Here is a 25,043-nt window from a genome sequence, read left to right as displayed (position 1 = left end):
TCTTGTACTCCAAAACTGCCTGAGTCCTACTGCAGGAAGTATTAGGAGAAACCATGGGAAGCATGAGGAGAGAGCAATAGAGGAGCTAGAAGATTTGTACATTGGCAATGGCAGAAATGTTATCTTCATAGGCTAAACCTATAGTTTGTCAACATCTGGCACAATAGCAGCAAGGTTAGAGGTCACATTTACTTTATTTCTTCTTCCAGGTGTGTACCAGATATGTGACACCCCTGCCCCCTGAACCCAACCCAGGCCCTCACAGTGTGAGCTGTGATCCCTCAGTTCATCCACTCAGGCCCAGGACCACATGGGCTCAACTTTAATGTGGGCTGTGTCCCAGCTGGGGCACCTCCTTCCATCCAGCGTCTAACCTGAAACATTGGGCAAAGGCAGGAGCCATGGTGTGGCAGTCGTTCTTTCCTTTATCACAAACTCCTCCACCTGTTTCTGAGGAACCATGTGCAATTGTGGAACAAATGATAGGACAAGCAAGGAGGGCATGATCCAGTCCTTCCATGGCTATTACCAGGCTGTGGAATGTGTCTTGTCTTAGCTAGTAGTGGGGATGGCTCTCTAGGTAGGTCGCTAGGCAACACTTTTTCTATGGGATAATGTTAGGATGCAGCATGTACCATGTCAAGATTCTGTCTTATCCTTCCAGAAGGGACTTCTCCAGACCTGTCCTGGATTCAGGTTACTACAAACAAGCCATACCCCTTCTGGCAGCTGGGTATGTCACCCCACAAGACACCTTCCCAGCTTCAGCTTTCTCCTTGGCTCCCTGAATCCCCCTTTCTTACCCTGCAGTTAATACAGTGGGGGGTGATGAGAATGGAGCTGTGTCTGGGTCTGCAGGCCCTTGTTAGCACAGGCTGCCGTGGCTCTGCATTCTCACTCTACGTGATGCTTAGCCCTTCCTTCCTCACTCTCATTTTGAGAGATGCTGTCCCTGTCTCCACCTCCCACCAGAGCCTTCCAGCAGCCTCCTTGGTTGCAAAAGAGCCCCCATACTGGCTCTACACACTTAGCCACAGGCAACTGCCAGGTTTTTTTCTGGCTGGATATATGCTCCCTACTGATTACCATCCTCTTTCCCATCTTTGATTGCTTACAGTTCCTCTCTCCCACCTAAGACCCATAAATTCCTGATGCCACTATGTGTCACACAGGGAGTTGCTGCCTACCTCAACTACAGGCAGCACTGTAGTCAGCCGAGGCTCGCTCCTCTGCAAAAGAAAACGAGGAAGTCAGTTACGCACACAATCATGCACACAGAGGAGAGTGCACGACATCTTTCCCCAGCCAGAGAACTAGGCTCCCAACACCAGAGTAGGAGGGAATCTGCAACCCACCTGGCTGGTAGTAATCATAAACTTTGATGCTGGCTGGTTTCAGGTTCTTCATCTGAATTACTTGTTCCAGTTGCAGAATGAAAGTCTGAGATTCATCACTCAGCTTGTGGAGTTAGAAAGAAATAAGCAAGGAAGGGGAGAAAGAAGTCATTACATCTTCATCTTCCCTAGTTTGAATGTTTTCTTGCACTAAATCTCTCTAATCCATTAGAGATTCTGGATTTTAGAAATGGAGTATGTGTGAGGAATAGCAAATGCTAACCCAATGACAATGGAATTTCTTTCTTCACCCACAGTTCTACCAGTGCTCTTTCCCCATGCTTAGCCCAGCCTTGGGCTGATCAAACAGCTCCTTGTCCTCTGGCCTCTTGCTCTCGCCGTGCCAAACCAAATACTTTTGTTCCCACTTACCTTCTCCAGATAAATGTAGATCACATCAGCTTTCACTTCTATTTTCTTAACAATGGTTCTGTGCTCCAGCTGGGATAGGAAACAATAACACAAGGAAATTTGTGAGCACTTTCCTTAGGGCTTCCTGACCTGAGGGACCCACTGTTGTATTGAAGGGATGGTGTGGAGATGGACTCTGTGTGGAACTGTATCTTTCTCACACATAAGGGTTTTAGTGGTTATATCTTTGGTAGTCCCTCCTGGACATCCCTTGTGAGCATCTCGGGGATGAGCTATGTGGTCCCTGCTCAGAGGAATCTCCCACTCTGGGGACAAAAGTCCATGTGGATAATACATAGGATTGATGCGTTGGTCAGCAAACAAGTGCAGGCACCAGTACAGAGTCTTGTTATCTTATCTCACTGACTGCTCTTAAAGACCTGCCTAGGAAGTTGTGCAAATAATTAATCTTTCAGTTTTATGGCTTAATTGGGAAAAAAAAAAAAAAAAAAAAAAAAGTCTTTCTGGTACAACTAGAGTCTCTCTAAGAAATCTTGACTTAAAACTGCTGGCAAACAAATCCTGGTGTTCAGTACCACCAGAAGCACATTTTATTCCTGGCTCAAGGCAGAATAGTGTCCGTGGGAGAAGCTGAACCACTTCTGATCTCCCGTAGCCAGCCCCTGAGGGCCCTGTATAGAAATGAGAGGTTATGGCTCAATTACAACAGCCAAGGGCCCCTGCTAATTTAGTTACCTCATGGCCTGAAATGAACAGTTCCCAGCAGGAGCAAGCAGGTGGGACCCATTCACCACAGCTGCTTTTTTTTTTTTTCAATTCCAAAGTCCTTACCAATATCCTGGATCTGGGAGCCAGGATGAATCCAGATAACAGGGAGACCTCCACAATCACCATGTTGGATGTGACTCTGCTCCCAACATAGCTGAAGAAGAAGAAACAGTCAGAGGGTCTGACTCTGTGAGAATAGTGCCCTCCTAGCCCCTCTTCCCTCCACCACCATGCCCTGTGTTCAGGACCCTGAGCCAGGTAGCCCATGCGGGACTGGGACACAGCAGCCACTGCTCAGTCTTGCAGGAGGTAGCCAACACCTTCCTTCCCCTCCCCTTCCACCTACCAAATTTACCCTCTGTTCTGTCCACCCCAAGTGCCTGGTCCTCCCACTACAGCCTTGAGGCTTTCTCAGCTGCTGTCCCCAAGCACAGCAGGTCTTGCTGGAGGAGGAAACAACCCTTGGGGTCACCTGGCAAGGATGCGGACGGTGAGGACATGCGCATTGGCCTGGCTACAGTTGGTCAGCTCTGTGTTGACACGCAAAGTGAAGGTTACAACAGCCCGTGGGGAAGGCTCATGGTACCTCAGCACTGTCTGCAGGGCAAGGACCAGGAGGGGAGAAGACAGGTCAGGCATGATCTCGTGCAGGGAGATGAGACAGAGTCCCCCACCTCTCCTCTCTCCCGTGTTTGTTTCCACCACCTCACCTGAGTGAAGACGCAGCTGCTGCCGTGGACCTGCACCAGGAACTGCCCTGGGACCTCCGTCAGTGCTGCCTGCTGCACCAGCAGCCGCTTCTGGCGGTTGACTTGGAAAGCCTTCCTGAAACCCCTCTGGGACTTCACCCTCACCAGCGCCTGACCTGATATGCTGAATGTCCTTTCTGCGTATTTTGCTAAGGCTTGCAAGGCAACAACTGTGTCCTAGGGAGGGAGAGACAGTCACCCCTCTGAAAGCATCAGCTCTAGTGAAGCTGACTTGGAGCAGGAAGACCTCAAGAGGACTCATCCTGACATCCTTGGGTACAAAAGTATATCAATCCACAGGGAGCTACTTGTTACCTGGGTGGAGGCAAAGCCCCCATAAGCATTCTGCTGACGGGTCAGCCACGCCACAATACCAGCTGCAGTTGTCATGTCACCTGCATGCACCCGTGGCTTAGAGAGGTATGCCAGGAGCACGTAGGCTGTCAACTCTATGTCCACTGACTGGGAACCAGGCCAGATATCTGTGGAAGCCAGAGAGCTTGGCTTGGGGCTCCAGTGGATTTGTCCCTCTGCGGAAGGAAAAGGAGCATGCAGGTTATCTGGAGAGGGCATAGTTGGGGGTTCGCAGGAAACAAAACCCAGAGTGCTTTCAGGACTCTTTCAGCTCATTCCCTGTACCCAGGCCAGGATCACTTTCTTCAGTTTGTTGTCCAGGGCTTCATCTGGTATTAGCTCACAGATTCCTACCTCCTCCCTCAAGAGGATCCTGCAATCCTCCAGGCTGACAAACTTTCTAATAAGCGACCCTCAGAGTCTGTGAAATAACTTATTGTGTTTTCAGTCACACAGTGCATTTATTACGTAAATACAAAGAATATATACAAATACCTATGTCATTTTTGACCACTCCAGCTGGGCATGCATACTCCGGATCCCAGAAGGTGAACAGGAAGCATTAACACAACCAGCAGTCAGTACCTGATTTGATGGCCTGTTCCTCCAATTTGTACAGCAGCTCCTGGGTTGTCTCATAGTCCCCAGCCAGGGCAAAGGCATAGGCCAGCACAGCTTCGGTGTAGATGTTGGTGACGTTGTGAACCACCTGCTGCAGGCAGCGGAGGGTAGTTTGCACCAGTTTGCCCTGTGTTGGAAGGAGAGAAGCATGCCAAACTCTGACAGGGGCAAAACAGGGGGCAGGGGAGTTCATTCCAGACAGCCGAATTATGTTTTCCTGACGTAGCTCCAGAGAAACCCATTAAATTGCACACTCTCTTGAGAAAACAAACAGTGCAGTCCCAGTGTGCACTAGGAGACACTGCCACCAAACATTATTGCATCATGACTGTTTTACAGCACTGTCTCTTTTGAGGAATGACTTCACAGTTTGGCCGAACGTTGGCTCCCTCCCAGCAGCTTGCTACCTGTTCCTGGCCTGGAGAATTCCAGCATTACGAGCTGGCGGATCCCCATAGTGGTGCCCAGGTGTGGGAGCATACAGGAGGGCAGGAGGGATCCAGAGCAGGGGTGTGCTCACCTTCAGTGGCTGACCCAGCTCCAGCAGTGCTGCAGCAACATACGCCCCCAGGGAGATTCCATCATCCATGCTGCCCTGTGAAGGGAATGCACTTTTCACTCTCTAACTGGTGTTTAGAGGGTGCAAGCAGTGACTCCCCGGAAGGAAAAGCATTCCTTTCACATTCCCTGCCTCATACCCTGCTCTCTTTAAGGCTGGTTGCATGGGTTACAGGAATGACTTTCCCGGATCCTTTGGGATCCCACAATCTTTTGCTGTCACAACATTTGTCCAGCCATTCCCCAGCTGTGCTGCCTGGCTTGGCCCTCGTTTACCTTTAGGGAGGAGTGAAAGTGGCTCCCTTTGGTGGCAAAGCAGCCACTGGGGAGCTGGTTTTGCTCTAGCCAGCGTAGGGCATCCTGGATGTTCTTGTCATCTATATAGATGTATTTTCTGGCTTGGCTGAAACTCTTGACTACAAAAGCTGTCAGCCTAGGAAGAGGATGAGAGTAAGAGAAAGAGAAACACACAAAAAAAAACAAACAAACAAAAAAAAACCAACAAAGTCAAAGGCCTCCTGGTGCTTTTCCCTAAAGTTAACACTGACATAGTGAGGTGCCAGAAGAGAGTCATTTTCATACAGAAAGGCAAGCTGAAAGTGGAAATGGTGCACAGGACCCAAGTGGCTCCTCTAGCTCAGCCTGGCTTCACAAATTTACTACTCACGTACTACTGCTTTACCCAGCCATTTCACAGGTGAAAAACCTCTTACCCCTTCTACTTTTACCCATTGCAGTCCATCTCCCCCAAATACTTAGAGACAATCCTTAATTCCCCATTTTCTTCCTCCCTTCCTTTATTCATTTCTCCCAGCCCAGACACCACAGGGTCAAGCTTGGCCAATACAGCTCTTTCAAACTCTCCCAAGCAATATACCCCTCAGGGAGATGATTTTCTATTGCTCTTCCCTGATCTACCTCCAGGCACTATGTACCCCTCTTGGCTGCTGGGACACCACCAGCAGTACCTGGTGTTGTCTGTGGGGCAACAGCAGGACCATATGGTCCCACTCCTGGGACCATATCTTTGTTGTTTCACTTTCCCAGAAACTCTACTGCCCTGCTTCACTACTTTTTCAAGTGTCTCAAGCCCCTTAATCTGTCTCCCTACTAGAGAGCTCCTGGTGTCTCCATCCAAAAGAAGAAACACACATCCTATCATCTTTCCCAGGCACATTAGCTGCTCTGGCCCAGACAGTAAAATCAGGAGTGAGGGATATTTGCAGTGCTTACCAAGTGTTCCCTTCCCCATCCTGCTGCCCAAAGACACTGTAGGACCCATCTCTGTGCCTATAAAGCAGCTGCATCTGGTACCCTGGAGAGGTGAGAACAGTGATTAATCAGTACAGTAACACAGAGGGGGCCAACATTGACAGAGTGAGTGCAAGAGCAAGAGCTATAGGTAGGTTGGAAACAGGGGAAGGCAGAGGAGCAAGGTGGGTCTGTTGTACTTGCCATTGCGCAGGAATCTTGTTGCCCTCTCCTTGATCTCAGGGGTCAGCTGCCTCGTCTTCTCCAGGTACTGCAGCACATAGACAATGGGGACAAACAGCACCATGTTCTGCTCCCCACAGCCGTGGGGCATCTGCACCAGACGGTCCAGGTTCTGCAGTGCCGTCCCCATGAGGTCACCTGCACAAGGGTGTGAGAAACAAAGCAAGTGTGAGTATGATCTGAGGTGCTTCTCAGCCAGGCAGTGTGGATAATAGCACTTCATATCAGCATAGGAGGAAAACACTGGAGAGAGAAGGAAAGAGGAGTAAGCAACCGAGTGCAGAATGGAGAGTGGTGACTGTTTGCCTCTTCCCAGTCTGGCATCATGATGCAGGGTGACCACACTATGGAGTCCCTGAGGAACTTTCCCTTACCAGCTTTTGCAATATGAAGGGCTCCATCCATAACAAATACTATATGTAAAAGGCTATGAGCAGAGCTGCAGTTGTTCAGTGTTTGTCATACAGACAGACAAATAATATAAAAGCACTTAGGGAAAACTTGAGATATTTCTGGTCTTTAGCCAGGCCTGTTCTACCTGGCCATATGTCTGGCATCAAAATGTCAGTAAGCCAGCAGGGGTGCTAGGCAGATGGTGTGAAGGTGTCCACATGTCCTCCAGCCAGCCAGAAAAGGCTTGTATTCAGTTTCTTTTTTTGACATTCTGTTGCATAATATCCATGGCTACTTATGCCAGGCCTGGCTTCATACCAATTCTGGCATTGGGGTAAATGAGCCCAGTGCAAAGAAGTGTACTGAATGGTAGTTATGTCTGGTCCCAGTAGCCTCTCCAAAGCGCTTTTTTGCAACTTAGTAATGCTGAGAAGAATTTCTTTTGTCCAGGAGCTTTTGTTGTAGCAGCAAAACGTAACAGGGAGACAAGATGGTTTTGAGCTTTGCTGATTGTATCTACACGGAATTAGCCAAGGTCCCAAAGTCCAACTAAAAATAATGACCTAGAGTCTCCACTCCAAAGTCATAACTAGAAAAATAAGAATTATTGTCCTCTGCAGATCACTTTTCTCATGAAAACCTAAGTGCTAATCCAAAAGTCTGGTGTTGGCAAACCTTGCAGAGAACATAAACACAGTATCCTCTCTTTTGAGCAGTTTCATGTCAAATGAATCCTTTGACACCATCACCAAGGTAAGTATCGCTCATCCATATCAGCAGTCCGTAAGACCACGATCAAAATCACTTACCTGAGATGGAAATGGAAGCCCTGGCAGATTGCTTTACTACATTGTCAGGGAGGCGAAGGGACACAAGTTCTTCAGCCATGTTTCCTGACAATGACAGGATAAAGGTGTAGCATGAAAAATCAAGCCTAATGCATCTAACCAGAGGGACAAGACTGGCACAAATAAATGGGACACTGCCTACATCCTGCTCACAAGAATTGCTCCCTACAGTCTGTCTCAGTCATCACACTAAGCTCCATTGCCTGGAAACTTTGCAGATTAGTAGAAACGCGAGAGCTGCTGGCCAGGCTGAGGCCTCACCAAGCTTCACAACTCAATTCATTATGCTTCTCAAGCTTGACAAGAATCACAACTGGTCATCACTCAGCAGGAGAACATCCTGGAGAGACTTGTAATGATGCAGGGACAGGGTGGGAGGGTTGGAGCAGCTCTCACTTGTGACTACCAAGACCCAGGAATGGCCAGGGGCTGCAGTGTGGAAAGGAGACTACAGAGCAGGATTTTGCCACCTATACTCAGTGGCAAATTCAGTAGGACAGCACACGTGAAAGTAATATTTCTTGTTCTTTTCTGTTTGATAGGAAGTGAAATTTCCTATGTGAAAAATCATTTGAAAATATTCTTTCAACAGACCTCCCACAGTTTAGTCCTACTCTTAGGTCTAATTATTTCAGACTGCAGAACCCATTCAGGCTGTCCACATACCTCCTCTCGGGCACAGAAGAAAGCTGTAAGACTTCTCCACTAACACACCTTCTGGCTGCCAGGGCAGGAACACGAACATGGGATAGAAGAAATAATAATACACACAAAATTCCCAAACAGCAGCCAAATTTCAGAGCAAGTTCAAGTCTGAATTCAGTGGTTAGTCCCAAGGCTGTCAGGGACTCCATCCTTCTCACCTTTGGCAGGTCTGCTCAGATGCTGACTGCTTCACAGCTCAAAAGAGCAAGAGCGTGTCTAGGGTATGGGGCTCTCTGGTCAGTGAGCATATACAAAAGCTCATGTACAATGGGTGATTGGGCAGGGAAAGGTACAGGGAGAAACACAGACATGGTGTATGAACGCAGCTCAAGAAAGAGTACCCCAACTAGGGAATAGACTTGGCTAGGTCCTGGAAGGAGCAAAACAAACTGAGCCTTGGTATGCTAATGATGGCCAAAAAAATTATAAGAGAAAATCATTTAGCCCAGCTCAGCCTCCCTTCCTCCAGGGGCAGGGATACTCAGAGAGAGAAATGTGCCTGCTCTCACACTGACCTGGACCAGCAAGTGTTTGACTAGCATATGCCTCCGCCTCATGGTTGCTGGCAAGGGCTTCCTGCCTCCACACCGTGATGTCGTGTCCAGTACCTCTATCCTCACTGTGATATTCAGAGTCCCTAGCAAATAAATTGAACAGAACCTGTTTATTATACCTGTGGCCAAGTGGAGTCAACTTGTTTTAACTGATATTGGTCTGAGATGCCTCAGGTGGCTGGTCTTCCTAACCTCAGTGGTTTGGCTGGTGAGGGTGAGCCAGCCAGTACTGATAGATTGTTCGGACACCCTAGGCATGAAGGAACTAGGTAATGTCTCACCAGCAGTGACTTCAATGCACTACATATGACTGTACCAACAGAAGGTCCAGCAGTGCCTTGCACTCCAGTGCCCCCTTCCCATTGATATGAAGCACAGCACCAGCAATACAAGGTTCCCCCACCCACATGCCTGCAGCCCCTTTCTCCCTAGCTGGTGCTGCAGCCATCTCTTCAAGAGTTCTTCATGCCACCCATTCAGTTCCTGCCCTCACTGATGAACCTGTCTAAGAAGAGAGAAACAGACACAATGGATCGCATGTTTGAACCACTAAGAACAAACTTTGGGATCCAGAGGAGGCAAGACTCTGCCAGCTTCTCTGGACCTCCCACTCCCTCTCACTTCAGTTTTAGGGTTCCCCATCACTGCTCCCATTTTTGCTGCTGTACCCAGCTGGACTGCTGTCACATTCCATGTGAAGGTCTTGGATTCCTCTGCACACAGACACTCCTTGTCCCTGCAGGTCCGGCATGGCTCCACCTGGAAGTCTGAGGATTTAGCCAGGGCCACATGGATCTGAAGGAATGACAGATACAGGCTAGTGACTGGGCAGCTCAGGAGAGATGGCTTGGCACAACGTGCTCCAAAACTGGAGGGCATGGTAGGTCTGTCCCACACAGTGCTACCTGTGGCACACGCACACACCTGTATGCACTGCTGCAGGTAGTTGAAGACACTAGCTTTCAGCGCGAAGGTCTCTCCTCGGATGACAGAATATGGTACTGTCACATCCACAAAGAAGGGCTGGATCGTTCTGAGGCTTGTGGATGGGGCAAGGCCAAATCCCCTCCCAGCCAAGCAGAACATCTTGATTTTCCACTCTGTGGCAGTAGCAGGTGCTGTGACCAGGACAGTCCTGCTACCGTTGGAGCTGAGAGGAAGAGAGCACTTGCATGAAGAAGTTCATCCCACTCCACTTCACAATGAGGAGGGTTCATGGTCCTGGGTGAGGGAGGTTATATGGGTCCTTATGCTCAGATCAATCTCTGCTATATTCCTAATGACTTCTGTTCCAGTGGCTCACAGAAAGGCATCTCTGTGTAGTTTGTTGCCTAGAGCCATAAACCCTACTTAAATGCCATCAGTAATGGCTTTATACCCTTCTCCTGAACAAGAAAATTCCTGAACATTCCAGCTCTGTACACTCAGTCAACAGCATGATGTCAGCCAACAACATGATGTTCTGGAAAACAGCAGCACCTTATCCTCCTGAGTGCCGATCCATCAGTCTTGATTTAAGCACTGTGGCAACAAGGGCTACAAATTTAGCTGGTGCACGCACCAGATTCAGAAGTTATTAGAATGTACCCCAATGTGTGAAGAGAGGATAGTTGGTGATTTGGTCTTGAAGTGTATGGCGTTTCTCTAAACCTGTGTAGACTTCAGTTCTGCACCTCAAAGTCTACTAGTCTTTCAGTTTGATGCACTACAAATGCAGGGAAGAGCCACAAAATTCACATGCAGACCTCTCTTTACAGCTGCGACTGGACTTTCAAACAAATGTAAGTCAGCCAAGACTAAATAACAAAGGGATCATCCTTCTGCCCATTTGTAAAGTCTGGCATCACTTACCCAACAGAGTACAGATTCCAGATCCAAGTTTCAGGAAAATAATGGTGCAGTCCTCCCTGGGTTCTAAATTGAGGTTGTTCCTTAGTGATTCTTTGGTCTTCTGTAGAAGGCCCTACTGAAAGAAAGAATAAGGAGTGGGGAGAGGTGAACCCTGCCAATGATAGACAGCCCAGAACTGGGGCAAAAGGCAAAGCAAGCAGTAAGAAAGACATGGGAAGAGTCTGGCAGAGGAAAACACAAGGTAGTACGCTGATTTGTTAGGGGAAGAAAAATAGGAAGGGAAAAGAGAGTGATAACAGGAGAACCAGCTTGCAGTGAGCTGGTTGCACATTTTCCAAGACATGGTTAGACAAAGCCCCTTGCTGACCTGACTCAGAGTTGGTGCTAAAGAGACTTCAGAGAGCCATTTGAACCAACACTTCTGTAATTCTGTGAATAACAATACTGTTTTCTTGTCCGCAGAAAACTCTCAGCCCTTTGCAAGCAATGGTTTAAATATCAGCGGGAGTGTAATCCAACTTATCATGATTAATTAGTGCAAACTGAGACATAGAGGAAGGAAGTGACTGTCTCTACAACTGCAGGTAGAGACAGAAACCAGGTCCCAGCGCATCCTGTGAGGTAGTCACTGGGAAACAGATCTGAGCCCACACTTGGGTTTGTTTGTGCCAGGAAAGGGAATGCCATCCTTTAATATCAGAGAACATCCAGGTAGTGACATTCTTCAGAGTCCTTTTTATAGGAACTGGGTCATTCCTGCCAAGGCTGGTGGACTGGGCAGCTAGATTGCAGCAGCAGCACCCATCACTCCTCAGAGAGGCAATATCTACTGCCAGCAAACCCCAGAGATCAGAGGGCTCTTCTGTCTGGGTGACATCATGTCCCAGGTAGGCTGAAAATGCAGCTCACCTATGGTCAGCTTCCTATCTGCCCGATGAAAACACTGAGATGGCTTCTTGATTGCAAGGTTTGAGAAGATTTTCAGCCCCATGTTCTGTTAAGAAAAGGAGGGCAGGGGAGGCAGAAAAGCATCTGTGAGTGGGGAAGAGTGGCCACAGCTCTACAAAATGACTCTGAAAACCATCAGGGCCAGGACAGCCTGGCACCTGGGAGGCCCAGAGCAGCATTGGCCCAAGCAGATGCAGTGCTGAGGGAGGCAGGGCACAGCCTCCCCAACCCCTTCTTTCTCAGGGGGTCATTAAAGCACCACCTCTCTTCTGGGGGACACTGGAATGTCTTGCTCATCCCAACACATTTCCAGTGGCAAGGGCACAGATGAAGGGTGTCAGTGTCCTGCCTCATCCCCTCATGCATTCTGCAGGGAATAGCTGGATGAAATCTTCCCTCTGAAATCATACAGAGGTGTGACAGGGAGCACACACCCCATTCAGCCCCTGGGTTTGTGACACGGGCCTGTCCACAAGCACAATAGATGTCCCCATGCTCAGAAGGAGCCTCCTAGGACATGTCTCTATTGATAAATAAAAGAATGCAGGGTCTGATCCCCAGGTCCATATCCAAATGGCACTGCCTGTCTTATGGTCATGCTGCTTAAGGCTAGCCCTTTCTAGATGAGATCTGTTTTAAAGACACCAAGAGATCTACCTGGATACAGCCCAGAACAGTGTCAGAGAACAAACCAACTAAGCCATGTCAACAATCTGTGGTCTAATGCTTGGGATAAGTCCCTGTCTCTCTTTCCTCTAATACTATAGACAAAGAGTACACAGCCCAGGACCTCGTTCCCAAGCCCAAAAAGCTGGGTTTTGCTGGTCCAGGATGTGATCATCTTGCTTTCTGCATCTGTGGAGGGGGATACAGATCTTCACACTCACAATAGTATCGTACATCTCTTCAGACAGCACAGCTATGTGAAGACAGGCAGCAGAAGCTGTCTGGAGAAGGCAAGGCCTTCTCAGACTGCTTGGGGAGAAAGATATCTCAGATGCTTATGATTTCAACAGCTCTGGGAAAAGTAATGAGATGATTACCCGGAAGAGGTTAAAGATGTCAGGCTGAAAGGAATGTTCTGGCCTCCCTCGTAGCAGAGATGACATGGACTGGGGCTGAACACAGTGATCTGAATGCTCTTCTACTTGGGCAGGGTATCCATGTTGGTAGGCAGCAGGGAACAAACCATAGACCTAGGGAAACTCGCAGGCAGGGAAGAATTGGGCAAGGATAAAATACTTCTAAATGCTTTGCTCCACCCACCCCTAGCATACATATCTGTTTCTGCCCATCTCCCTAGGCAGTCCGCACTTTCTCCTCCACACAGAGACCTCCTCATCCATTAGCCATCGCCTCCCCTTGCCACAACCCCTTCCTGCCTCACCCAGCTGATCCATCACTCCTGGTTTTTTTTTGCCTGGTTGCACAGACACTCACCATTTGGCTTGTTAGCTCACTTTCTGGTCTCATAAGGAACATGTTTTCATCCACTGCCTGTACTGCGCACAGGGAGCCAGGGGCTGCCTGCAGTTGGAGCTGCACTGTTGACCCTGGATGAGCTTCTTTAGCTGGAAATCCTACCTTGACCTTGAGTGACACACCAGGACGGGAAATATGAAAAAGAGAGAAAGAGGGGTGAGGAGGCTGACAGGCAGGCAGCACAGACAGAAGGAGGGAGACGAGCTGGAGTCTTCCCTGCTCAGCCACTGCTATGAGCAGAAGTCACTGCTGAAGTTTTTCTGATGGTCTCTGGGCACTGTGCTGCAGACATCCCCTTCCTCTCTTCTCCCCATTTCTCTCTTTGAAGGATCTGAGGGTCTACTTCCCTCAGGCCTGCTGACTCTTGCTTGTCAGCTCTCCCCCCGCCACAGGAGTGAGTCTCACCTGGTTTTCAAAGCACAAGGCAACATCAAAACGAATGCTGTCAGCTGCTACCCCTCCATTGGGAAAGATGGTATACACCACTAAGGAAGGTGATGGGGTGAAGTCAGCAGTGAAGGTCAAAGGGATGGAGAAGGAGCCCTTCAACACTGAGGAAGGAAAGACAAGGTGTTTTCATCACAGTCCCACCAAGGTCTCCTTCTGCCCTCCTTTTTTCTGCTTTATAATCCCACAATGTCAAACCAATTCCTTCTGCTCCTCTGCCTGCCCTCTCCCTCCATTCTCTGACCATGTGCTCCATCTTCCCACAGATCCTCCCAGTCTCTCTTCCCATCACTGTTTCCCTCATTCTTTTTAGCCTCTTCCAGATGACACAATTCCTTCCTTAGCCTCCCTCTGTCCTGTTCACTGACTGACCAGGACCTATAGATTCAGGGAGCCTGGGAGAAACTCTGGCAATTCTCACTGTCCAACCTGGAAACCCACTGCGTGCAACTGTTTCCTGTTGTCTAACTGCCATAGACTTACTGTTCAGCTTTCCAACTTGGACACTCCTCTGGCCTCTGACAACAATTCCAGTCTTTCCAGTGACCTTCAGGAGGAGGGACACGGGATGAGCAGACTGCTGTTTGCCGCTGGACTGCAGTCACACTCACGCATGTGCATTTTGCTCTCCTAAGAAACCTCAGAAATAAACCATGGGTCCAATCCAACCCCACACCTTAGGTCCAGCAGATTTGCAGACATCACAGTGTGGGAGGAGAAGCTTTAACACATGAGATCCTGGTCTGTCCAGTTAGGACAATGGATGGGGAGTGGGTTCACATGAGATAAGTGAGAGACAGCTAAGGTATTTCCCCTCTAATAGGCAGGTCTCCGGATTGGCCAAAGGCAATTTCCACTGAGCAGCTGTTTGATAACCAGAGTGAAAAGTGATCCCCCGTACAGTTTTAAAGGAAGAAGAGTTTGACAGCAGACTCTGCACAAGAGACTTCCCGCTGCAGCCTTGGCAGAGACTAAGGGGGTGATGGGCTGCAAAAGTAGAAGCCTCGTCCCATCCACGGAGGTGACTGGGTCACTAATACCAGGATCACACTGTGGACAGGTTGAGCTTTACTGGGTGCAGTGTTCACCCAGTTCTCCACAAACGAGTCTTTCCTGTCATCACTCCAGGGATGATCTAAATTACACCCTCAACATTTCACTGGGGTCTGGCCCCACCAGTGCAGCCTTTCCCCCCAAGTTCTCTCCTACCCTTACTCACATAGTACACAAAACCTATGCGGCTGGTGTCTTCTCCCAGGTCATCCCTACTGAGTGTGAAGGTCACCTGGACGTTCTGCTTCAGCCCACAAGGTAGTGTTTCTGTGAGTGGGTGTATGTCCAGGAAGCTTTTGGTTGTGATGTGGAAGGGCTGCAGGTGATGGTAAGCGTTTGTGTAACTGAAGTCAGTTTTTTGAGGTGTATGCATGAGATCCTCCAGCGTGAACCTTCCCTGAGAGGGAACCAGAGACACACAGAAATCAATATTTTCATACCTCAGTGCTTTGTTAGGATGTCATCAGCTTGGTTTGGGAAAGGCTGTTGCTTAGTGCCTTCCTGCTGGCTCTGCACAGGCAGAGCTGTGTGGGGAGCCCATGCCTGGGCTGGCCAGGGGAGCTGTGGGGCAGGAGTGGGGAGCACTGGCAGAGCTCAAGGATTCTTGCTTTCCTGTATGCAGTGGTGGGATTTACCTCCAAAGAGACTGATGAGCTGTTCCAGGCAGTTGTGTCCAGGTTGAACGACGCTATTCCACTGTCATCTGTGATGTATGTTTTGATAAACCGACGCCTCATGAACTTTATAACGAGATAAACTTTTCTATTTTTCATACCATTTCCATAGTGATCCTGAAGCTTAATCTGGTGAAAACAGAGTGAGATAGAAAAGACAAATTCAGATAGTTCTTCCAGTGTCATACCCAAAACCTTCCTCCCTCTGACAAACACAGAGCATCCTGTGTGGATGGCCTTAACTTCAGCCTGGCCCCAAGAAGAGAGACCTATAAAACTCCCTCGTCTCTAAATCTAAGATGAAAGTGATTAAAACCCATCCGCTCCAAAAGGTGTGTGTGGCTAGAGCATGAGGAGCTCATCTCCTGGACAACAGCTGAGATATCCTTGCATCCCAGCATCCCTGCTGAGACATCATTCATTGCTCTCAGAAGCTGGAGGTGTAAACACATCAGGGAAACTGAAATGCAGAAACTGGAGCCACACTGTCAACCCATGTGACGCATGGTAAAGTACTCTTTATGAGGAACAGAAAATGATTTGGGTCAGCAAAATTTACCAGACACTAAATTTCTTGGCAAATGATGAGTGAAGAAGCAAGGGAAAAAAAATCACCTTCCCCCTGTACGGTACTCCAGGGATGTAGTATGCATTTGGTGTCTCAAACACTGCCCTTGGAGCTGTCCTGGAGATGAGGATTTGGCTGGAAGCATTGATCTGAACCCCTGTTGGAACGCAGAGTGCAAGGGAAGCAGGGTCTGCATCAGAGGTGGCTACTGCACCCTAGTTTAATCTCATTTTGTTATTCCCAGCACTTCCTTCCCCACACCAGCACCCGTCAGGGTTTGGAGGCTGCTCCTGTGGCAGCTCCTTCTTTAGTTAAGACGCCTCCAAACCCCTTTGTGGCCTCATGGCCCACACTCCCAGCCACACCTCATCCACCCGCTGCTGGCAGAGTAGCTGTCTGTGGGCACAGCAAGTTCCTCGAGCAGGACCACTCGCCCTGTCCTGTGATGGTCCCAGCACCAGGTGGAGGAGAGAGGAGGAGGTGTGCCCACTCCCACCCTCACACCCCCAGAATGGTCGCTCTCGCCCTTTCATCTTCTCTGTTGAGCCCCTGGGTACCTGAGCCCATCTCCAGGAGAGAGGCTTCTGCATAGAGCTTGCTATCTGCCTCGCTGGGAGCCAGGTTGAAGGCTGACATGCTTATAGAAGGGGTGAAGCACCCCTTGCTCATGGTCTGCAATAGGAAGTGGTAGATGTTATTTGGGACTGGGGAGAAGGGAAAGAGTTAGGAGTACAAGGTGTTAGACATTGTTGTAACTGTAACAAGTAGTAATACAAACTCATATACAGATAGATATGGTTCACATTTTAAATTCTGGGGTTTTTTTCTATTTTATATGCATGAATATGTGTAATTCGTATTTTAGAAATATAAAACAAAATAGGTGTCACAGTTTTATTGAAGTTACAATGTTGGCAACTTTCCGGCTTTAGTAGAAATCTGAAGACTGCACTAACTGGATCACAGAGCAAATATATGAGTATTTAAATAGACCTAGCTAGAAGAACTTAAAAATCAAATGAAAACTCAAAGTACCAAAATAATTTCCAGATCTGGAAGTTTACAACTACCATAACAAGCCATAATGACAAATCATAAAGCGTGAAAAGTTTTCAAGCCTGTACGTACAATGGAAGGCCCCAGCTATGAAATACTTTGTTAAGAATGGAAAGATGTAATAAAATATAAAAATATGCAGTATATAAAAAAGATAAAATAAAGTATAAAAACTACTGTGTGATTTGGCTATGGAATTAACAATGTCTTCACCATATATTCCAGGATAGGTTCACCTTAACAGGGTAATGTCGCACCTGCAAGAGCTCTATTAACTGTTGTTTCTTACACTGTATGAATTTCTGACCAGAAAAGAACAGAACTCTAAAACTTTCAGTGGAATTCCTCTATCATTAATATATTCCCTTCAGAAATTGCCCCCATCATTAATAAGCAAAGTTACATAGAACTTCTGGGTGCAAAGGCTTCTCAGCTGGCCTGGCTACAATAATTGCATTAATTGAATAAAAACAATTACTTATTAGTCTACATATATGTTACAGTGGTTGGCAAATCTTCCTTTGTTAGCAGTTCATTCTGCTCACTCAGCCCTTGACACTCAGTCCTGTGTGGTGTTGCTTCACTACCCATGTATCTTCCAGGATTTTACTTACCGGACCACTGTATTCCCTACAGATGTCCTTGCTGGCATTTTGAGGATGCCTCCGTGCCTTCTGGCACAAAGTGACCCACACCGTCCCTTGCACTGCTTTCCCATAGCTGTACCTGCAGGGAGCACACCAGAGGAGCTGCTGAGCAGAGCCACAGTGTGTCTTCCTGAGCCCACCGGTCCACACAAGTGGCCATCCTGATGAAGGTCTTAATGAAGCTGATAAGCAGGCAGGCATAAATGAAAATATAGCACACCGTGTGCTTGGGGAGTGCAAAAGCACAGTCCTGCGCCCAACAGAGGCAGAAACAAAGCACAGACAGGAAAGGACCCACACCCTCTGAAGCTCTCCCACTGCTGGGTGCTTGCTGTCCTGGAATTGGAGGCAGACACAGACGGCTGACCTGACCTGATGTGTCCCTGCAGCACAGAGCAGCACCCAGTTGAGATATTAGCTCAGGTGTGAAAGCAGCAGAAATCTGCATTCCTGCAGAGAGCAACAGCAAGTCCATGGTACGGCAGTAATAGAGCCACAGAGTGACCTCAGACCTGCCTTCCTGTAGGTTTATCTCATGATCTGGACTCTTGTTTCCATCATCAGACCTGCTCTGCTGGTTTTTGCAAGGTACCACAGAAGTGTGCCCTTGTCAGGGCAGATATTTCCCCTGACTGCCTTGCTGCGTTTCCCTGCTTTAACTCCTCTCTGGCTTTCCCTCTGGAGCAATGATCCTGACAGTATCAGTAACAGGAAGAAATCTATGACACATCCTGGGGATGCAGAGTGTTGTATTGTTTTCTACTAGAGCTTCATATGGTCTAATTTGGAAAGTCCCAATTAATGAGAAATTATGTCAGACCAGTGGCAAAGAGACACCAAAAGTCTCTGGACAACCCAGACCCAAATACAAATGAGCTCACTCCCTTTATCTGCTTATAAAGTGCTTTCCAGATCATTCTCCTTCCTCCTTTGTGCTTATACCATCTGAGGTCACACCTTCCTTCACACCCTCATCTGCTCAGTTTTTGCTAATAACTACATAACTAGAGAAATGCATCTGCTGCTTCTAAGAAGGTACTAAGTTCAGCAGCACGTAAATGAGGAGGAACAGCATAACCTTCTAAAGAAACACCAGTTCTTGTTCCTTTACCTCAGCAGATCAGTCCCATAACGTATATGTCCTTTTCCTCACATAAGGTCTTTCGAGGCAGGACACACACAACTTCCAGAGCAGGGTGTCACTTGCCTCAGACAAGTGTCCCTACAGCTGAACAGTCTCTTCCAAATGTGGCTTGTGTACCTCTTCCCCAAGGAAAAACCCACCAGTTTGACTCTTGCAATAGTTGGGATTCTTCTAAAGGAACAACTGTGTTTGGCCCTTCTCGAGCCACTTCTCCTTGATGGATTCAAGAGATAAGAGACATACAGAAGGAGAGACACAGTTTTGATGAACTCTTTCCTTTCCTCAGAACATCCTCCTTACCTGCCACACACACGCAGTGGGAAAGTTTTATCTAAAGCATAAATGTGATCTGGTCCCTCAAAGAAAACATCAAACTTCTGCAACACTGGAACAAAAACCACAGAGTTACTCCATCAGAGGCAACAGACTACCTAGACATGGAATCACAAAGGAAAGAGTGTGTTCATGTTAAGTAGGAGTTCCATGAAGGAACATGTTCATGAGGTAAAAACAAGGACTAACTAAAAACAGGGAAACCAAAAAAAGAATCCCCTTTTTTCCCCAGCATACAAACAGTCTTGCAGAGGTCTTTGGTGTATTCTCATTCTATGCCAGCCTAGTTGTTAGCAGATACCTTCTCCAAGAATCTCTAGCGCAATCTCCCTTGTGTTCATTTCAGATACTGCCCACTTTATAGATTTGTGTTTAATCCTAGCTCTCAGACAGTAAATCTTAGTTTACAATGTTTGGCTATATATTGTTTTACAGAAGGAAACAAGCAACATTTTCCATCCCATTCTTTGGTCTCCATACTGCATCTTACCACGTTCCTCCACCTTAAAGGTACTGGACACTTTTGGGTTCACCACATTGATGGTGTAAGTCCCCAGAGAGAGTTCGGCAGCTAACTGGAAAGAGAGATCTGCAATTCCCTGTTTTGGTCTCACATCCAGCCACTGGCCAATGCGGTTTTGGCTTGGGTCCTGCAGTCCAAGGGAAGGAAAGAAGAGGCAGTCATCAGCAGTGCCTGCTATTCTCTACCCAGAGCCCACTGCATTCAAAGACATTTCAGAGATTTCAGATTTCAGAGATGGTGCCGAAGTGACCTGAGTGCTGGAGCCCCAAGAGGGGTCAATCCAACCCTCCCAGGGTTACTCTACTCTGTATTGCCATTGAAAAATGAGATATGAAAGATCTTGACATTTAGACTCTCCAGTCTTAAGATGAGCTGTTAGCTAAAGCCTGGCTGGCATTCCTGAATGCAAAAATGGAATTTTTATGGAAAAAAAATGGAAATGAAACAATTTAGATCATCAAGGCTTGTTAACAAGAAGCATGTGGACAGAGTATGCATGTGCATGTGTGTACACAGACCCTAAGAAAAATAACTTGACTTGGTAAGACAGCAGCCTAAGTATTATCCATACTGAAGTACCTTTCCTCAAAACACCTGAGGAGTCTGAAACACCCACCTGGACTTCCACCACAGCATACTGCAAAGCAAACAGACAGCAATGTCAGAAACAGGCATGATACTGTAACTTGAATATAAACTTATCTTACCCACCTAGCCTGTATGCTGTGTCAACACCTCCAGTCCCAAATATTACAATACAAGGAGCTTGATCCTACCAAAACCAGGAGAATGGCTTTGAAATAGTAAGGAAAATATGTAACATCTATGCTATTCTTTGGATTTGCTTTTTGATCCCTGAATTTGTAAGATGCACTCTGATAGATACTCTACAACTGTGAAAGCTAGAATTTACTATAAAAAAAAAAAAAAAGACAAAAGTAGACACACTCATAAATACCATAAAAACAAGTTCACAAATACTAAAAGGCAGCACTTTTGTAATATAAATCCCAAGAATTAGCAAAACTGTGTCACCTGTAGGAAGAATACACCCCACATTTTCCTGCAAAATCCCTGGCCTTGCAGGTAAGGCTTGGGGATATAAATTACTGCTGACTGCAGCTGACAGTAGCAGGGAGGCACAAAGAAGGACATGCTTCAGCCCTTCTAAGCCTATTAATTTTGTGTTTGTTCTTATATCACTGCACCTATCAGTCAGCAGGAAGTAGTGATGAAGGACTTGTGGTTGGGAGCACAAGGCTAAGGAGGCAGGAGCAAGGGTTTGGAAGACTAATTGGTCTGTAAATAGAAAGCCATATGTAATTCACGTTACTCATCATTCTAAGCTTTCATGCAAGTTATCATAGGCAACTCTGTTTTCACTGAAACAACAACAAAAAAGTGCAAGTTAACTATTTTCATAACTTGACTCTAATGCCAATGCTAAAGCAAAACGTGATGTTGAATGACACCTGTGTTATCTCCAAACCATCTAATTTATGAACTAGATATTATAGCTTCAATGCTGCAGTGCACTCAAGCCTCATAATAGCTTTTGTTAAACATGACCTCTTTTGAATTTTCATCACAACATTATTAACAGTCATAATGTTAATTTACTTATACTCACGCATAGGCATCAAACATTTATGGTCAAATATCTTCATGAACCAATTGTAGGTATGGAAGCAAATATATTGTTTACTCTATTATCTAACTAATATAAGAGATATGATTTCTCTGTTGAGATGAGAAAGGAATGGATGATCCTAGGCCCTCATAAATAGCCCAAAAAAGATGAAATTCAGTCAACAATAAAGAATCTGGAAGGATCTTGCCCTTTATTTCAGTCTGGAGGGATATGATCCAACTCTCTGCTCACATGTGCCCTTCAGTATTTATCTGTCATGGCATGAATTCCTCTTGGCTCTCCTTAAATTGCTTGAGGACAGAGAAGCGTGAAACAGCTATAGCTGCTGGCTACAGATATAATTGCTAGATTATCAGAAAGATGCTAGTCTTGCAGTTTCCCGGCTAGCACATATGCAAGTCTCTGGCAACCTCTTGCTCCCTTGACATGGGGAGAATGAGCTGCTGCCAGCATCAAGTCAGTATAATTTGGTTATACTGCTTTCTCTTTCTTTTTTTTATGATCACTTCATGCATATCCTTTCCCATATCAATTGATTTTTCTTAAAATTTTGCAGATGCATCACAGCTTGCTTCAGACCCTTCCATCACCCTGAGGTGCAACACGCTCCACAAAGTGCTGAGCTTTCCAGAGCTGCGGGAGGGGGATCTTTCTGTCTGGCCAAGTCTGTACCCAGCTTGTCTGGTAACTGAGTCCATGGCCAGCAGCGGGGACAGGTGCCCACAGCTTCCAGGATGCCCTGTATTGACTCAGCTTGCCGGGAATGTGGGCACACTCCCCACATACCACCAGCAGCACCAGCCCTCCCACTGGCCAGCAGCCATCCTGAGAAAGAGACGGCACAGCCGTTGGCAAACGGGCACTGCTCTGCCGATCCAGTGTAGTGGAGGGTTGGCATTGGCCACCCTGTGAGCTGCAGGACTTGAGATTGTCTCAGCCTCCACAGTGTGGGGCTGGCAGAGGAGGTAGAACTGACAGAGGGAGCCTGGAGGCTTTACCTTGCTGTTAACGGGAGCAAAATCTTGGGTCAATGTCACGATCCGGAATTTCACTGAAGGGAGAAAATGGAGGAGAGCACATTATAAAGATGCAGTGCATTTGGGACTGGACTTGCCTCACCCTAAAATCACAGCTCCCCAGAGAGACCTACTGGCAGCCCTATTGCTGCCCTGCAGCCTTTAACCCTTGTTCAGCTCAGCTCACCGCCTCTTCCCCCTCAAATGCATGGCAGCAGCACAGCAGCCAGTCTCACAATTTAGGGTCTTTTCCATGGGCTACACCCAGAGTCACCCTTACATTTTCTCATCTGCAGTGTGAGCAGACCAGTCCTACCTGGACCTAGCCAAGAAGACCATGTTCAGGTCTGCTCCCTCTTCCAAGCTAGCACTGCTCCTAGAGTGTATGTGACCAACCCTTCCAGTCCCCTCCTGCCCCTAAAACATAGTGCACAGATACATCGCTCCAGAAGGCAGCAGATAGCTTCCCCCTCTGTCCCCATGGAGGCCGCATGATACAAAGCACTCATCACACCACCCATGAGAAATTGGGAATAAAGTCCAGGTAGGGCAAGGCAGGGGAACTGTTAGGGTGCTCCATGCAGCACTCACCTGTCTGTCCTGGGTTATAGATGGGTTTATCCATCTGGATGAAGGTGCCTGTGCCAGCCCTGTGGATCAGGACTTGCTTCTCTTCATTTGCACTGAAGTAGTGGCCATTGGAGATGCGCAGGTGGACAGTGCCCACCTCCTGGCTGCCTGCAGGTTGGGGGACCTAGGACACAAGAGAGGAGCCACCACGTTAACAGGCAGTAGGAGAGGATGAGATAGCATCAGAGCAGTGCTCTTCTCCTTGATACTGCTGCACTGTGAGGCCAGCCTCTTCTCTGTCTTACTCTGAAGGCCAGCACAGGGTGTCCCCTCAGTGGCTGAGGGCTGTGTCTATGGAAACACATGGGGCAACACCTTTGCACTTGGGACAGATCTTGGACAAGAGTAAAAAGGGAGAACTGCTCTGGCACAGAATTCTGTCTGCCCCTTCACAGGGCCACTGTTAGAGCTTGCATGGAGCAAGATGGAGAAGACTTAACCCAAGGATCTGTGCTGATGAAAAATCTGCTTCCTAGAATGTGTGGGTCACAGAGGCTGAAATCCATTCATTCATCAGTGCAAACCAAGAAAATAAGGTTAATTGTGTTTGGCAAATCAGAAGAACATATGCTGAGCTAGTGTGCACACCCTCCCATGTCTTTCCTAGTCCTCCAGTACACTTTGCAGCCCTTAAAGAGAAACTTGGAGGGAAGCAGACATGATAGGAGGCTGTCTGAGATAAAAATCCTGGCTTTTCCTGCATCATGATTCACAAACACCCTATGACAGTGCTTCCTGATCAGAGGAGAGAATGAATTGTACAGCTGTCATCTGGGTGCTCTTAAGCATCTCCATCCTCCCCAGTCCTTTGGTGCCTGGCCAGGCAGCCTTCCCTTGGTGTGCCACCAAGGTGGATTGTGAGACACCCAGCAGGAACACTACCATGCAGACAGACAAAGGCAGGGAGCAAAGACACCAGGCTCCCACTAAACACTCTCCCTGACTTTCCATTCACTCCTTTCCATGCCCTCTCTCCTCCTGTCATCCTCATTCTCTATTTCTCTAGCGAGAGGAATCATGATCCAAAAGAGCATGCTAGGGGCTGCCAGCTAGAGGTCCCTGTCAAGAATGATCCTGACCTGAAATTTGGAGCACTCGAAGATCCAGTTGTTCTGGATGACCTTGCGGTAGAGGCTGAGGTTGCCAGATGGATGCACAAGAGTTAAGGCCACACGAATAGGCTTCTCCACCCCCCGGAGGTCCAAGCACACCCTCTGGGAAGAGGGGTAGGGCAGTGCAGCTGGAATGACGATCAGGTACCTCCTGCAGTGGGGAAACAAGACATCACATTCTGGGAGCAGACTCACTCACTCTTGGCATTAATCTTCTGTGGTCTGAGGAAGCAGGAGGGTTTACCACTTCTCTGGGGGCAGGAGGTGTTGCTCTGATGGAGTGGGAGGCACAGATTAGCAGTGAGAGTGTGAACCTCTCACAAGGGTGATGGAAGGTGCACAGTTAATTTCAGATAAATACAAGAGAAATACTTTCAGATGACCTCAGGTCACACTGGTGTGTACATGGTATTGGAGGATGTTACAGTAGCGTAGAGAAACATATACAGTAAACACCATCTCTGCTTCTGCAAAGGGAGCCATTCTTAGGTGTTCCCAGTACCCAAGGAAAATACAACAGTCCAGCCTCTCAACAGAAAAGGATTCATCCTTCTGGCTTTGAGACAGCTCCTCAACAACTTTGGCAGCAGCCTGGCTCCTGATTAATCATCCCCATCCCTGCAGCCCTTTTTATTTGCCTTCACTTCATCCAACACCTTTCCCTTCAGCCTGCCTCAGACTGCAGCCCCTCACTCCGCTTGTTCCCACCACCAGTCCTCACCTAGTTCTTCTACTGCACCAATATCCATGAGAGAGGTTCCCACCTTCAGGAGAATCCTGTGTTCATAACAAGGCTCGTGGCATGCTGTGTATCACCCCATGTCTATCCGTTCCAGGAGGTGACTCACAGAGTCTCACACTCTCTTCCTGCTGTCCTGGCCTCTCCCTCAGCATCACAACTATCAATCACCAGATTTTTAAATGGCACTTACGGTTGTGCCACTATCCCCAGGGTGTAGAGCAGGCAGCTCAGGAGGAAGGGAGTCCACATTTTCATGGGAGACCCCCAGAGAGGTGAATTCTTCTGGAGGGCTGGTCAGGAGAGATGTTAGGGTGCAGCTTCTTTCCATCCAAGGTCTCCAAGCCACCTGCTGTTGT

General features: G+C 47.7%; 1 protein-coding gene across 1 annotated transcript; it reads right to left on the bottom strand.

The window, feature by feature from the left end:
* Positions 1 to 311: 311 nt before the first annotated feature.
* On the bottom strand, positions 312 to 25,043 carry LOC104360023 (alpha-2-macroglobulin-like protein 1). The gene is made up of 35 exons (XM_042795481.1): positions 24,878 to 25,043; positions 23,913 to 24,096; positions 22,795 to 22,957; positions 22,186 to 22,238; positions 20,153 to 20,173; positions 19,504 to 19,663; positions 18,981 to 19,065; positions 17,504 to 17,615; positions 16,391 to 16,505; positions 15,881 to 15,990; positions 15,227 to 15,394; positions 13,968 to 14,085; positions 13,497 to 13,642; positions 13,050 to 13,199; positions 12,653 to 12,805; positions 11,571 to 11,655; positions 10,662 to 10,776; positions 9,735 to 9,960; positions 9,479 to 9,605; positions 8,772 to 8,893; positions 8,218 to 8,272; positions 7,513 to 7,596; positions 6,272 to 6,448; positions 6,050 to 6,131; positions 5,093 to 5,249; positions 4,779 to 4,853; positions 4,223 to 4,385; positions 3,599 to 3,813; positions 3,245 to 3,460; positions 3,007 to 3,131; positions 2,598 to 2,688; positions 1,767 to 1,835; positions 1,356 to 1,458; positions 1,188 to 1,229; positions 312 to 374 (listed from the first exon to the last, which is right to left on the bottom strand). The coding sequence occupies exons 1-34, from the start codon at positions 24,940 to 24,942 to the stop codon at positions 1,189 to 1,191; spliced, it is 4,131 nt and encodes a 1,376-aa protein (XP_042651415.1). The 5' UTR covers positions 24,943 to 25,043; the 3' UTR covers positions 312 to 374; position 1,188.

This window comes from Tyto alba, unplaced genomic scaffold (genome assembly GCF_018691265.1).
Source record: "Tyto alba isolate M040663 unplaced genomic scaffold, T.alba_DEE_v4.0 Super-Scaffold_21, whole genome shotgun sequence".
NCBI classification, from domain to species: Eukaryota; Metazoa; Chordata; class Aves; order Strigiformes; family Tytonidae; genus Tyto; species Tyto alba.
This window is presented reverse-complemented; position numbering and strand designations above follow the sequence as displayed.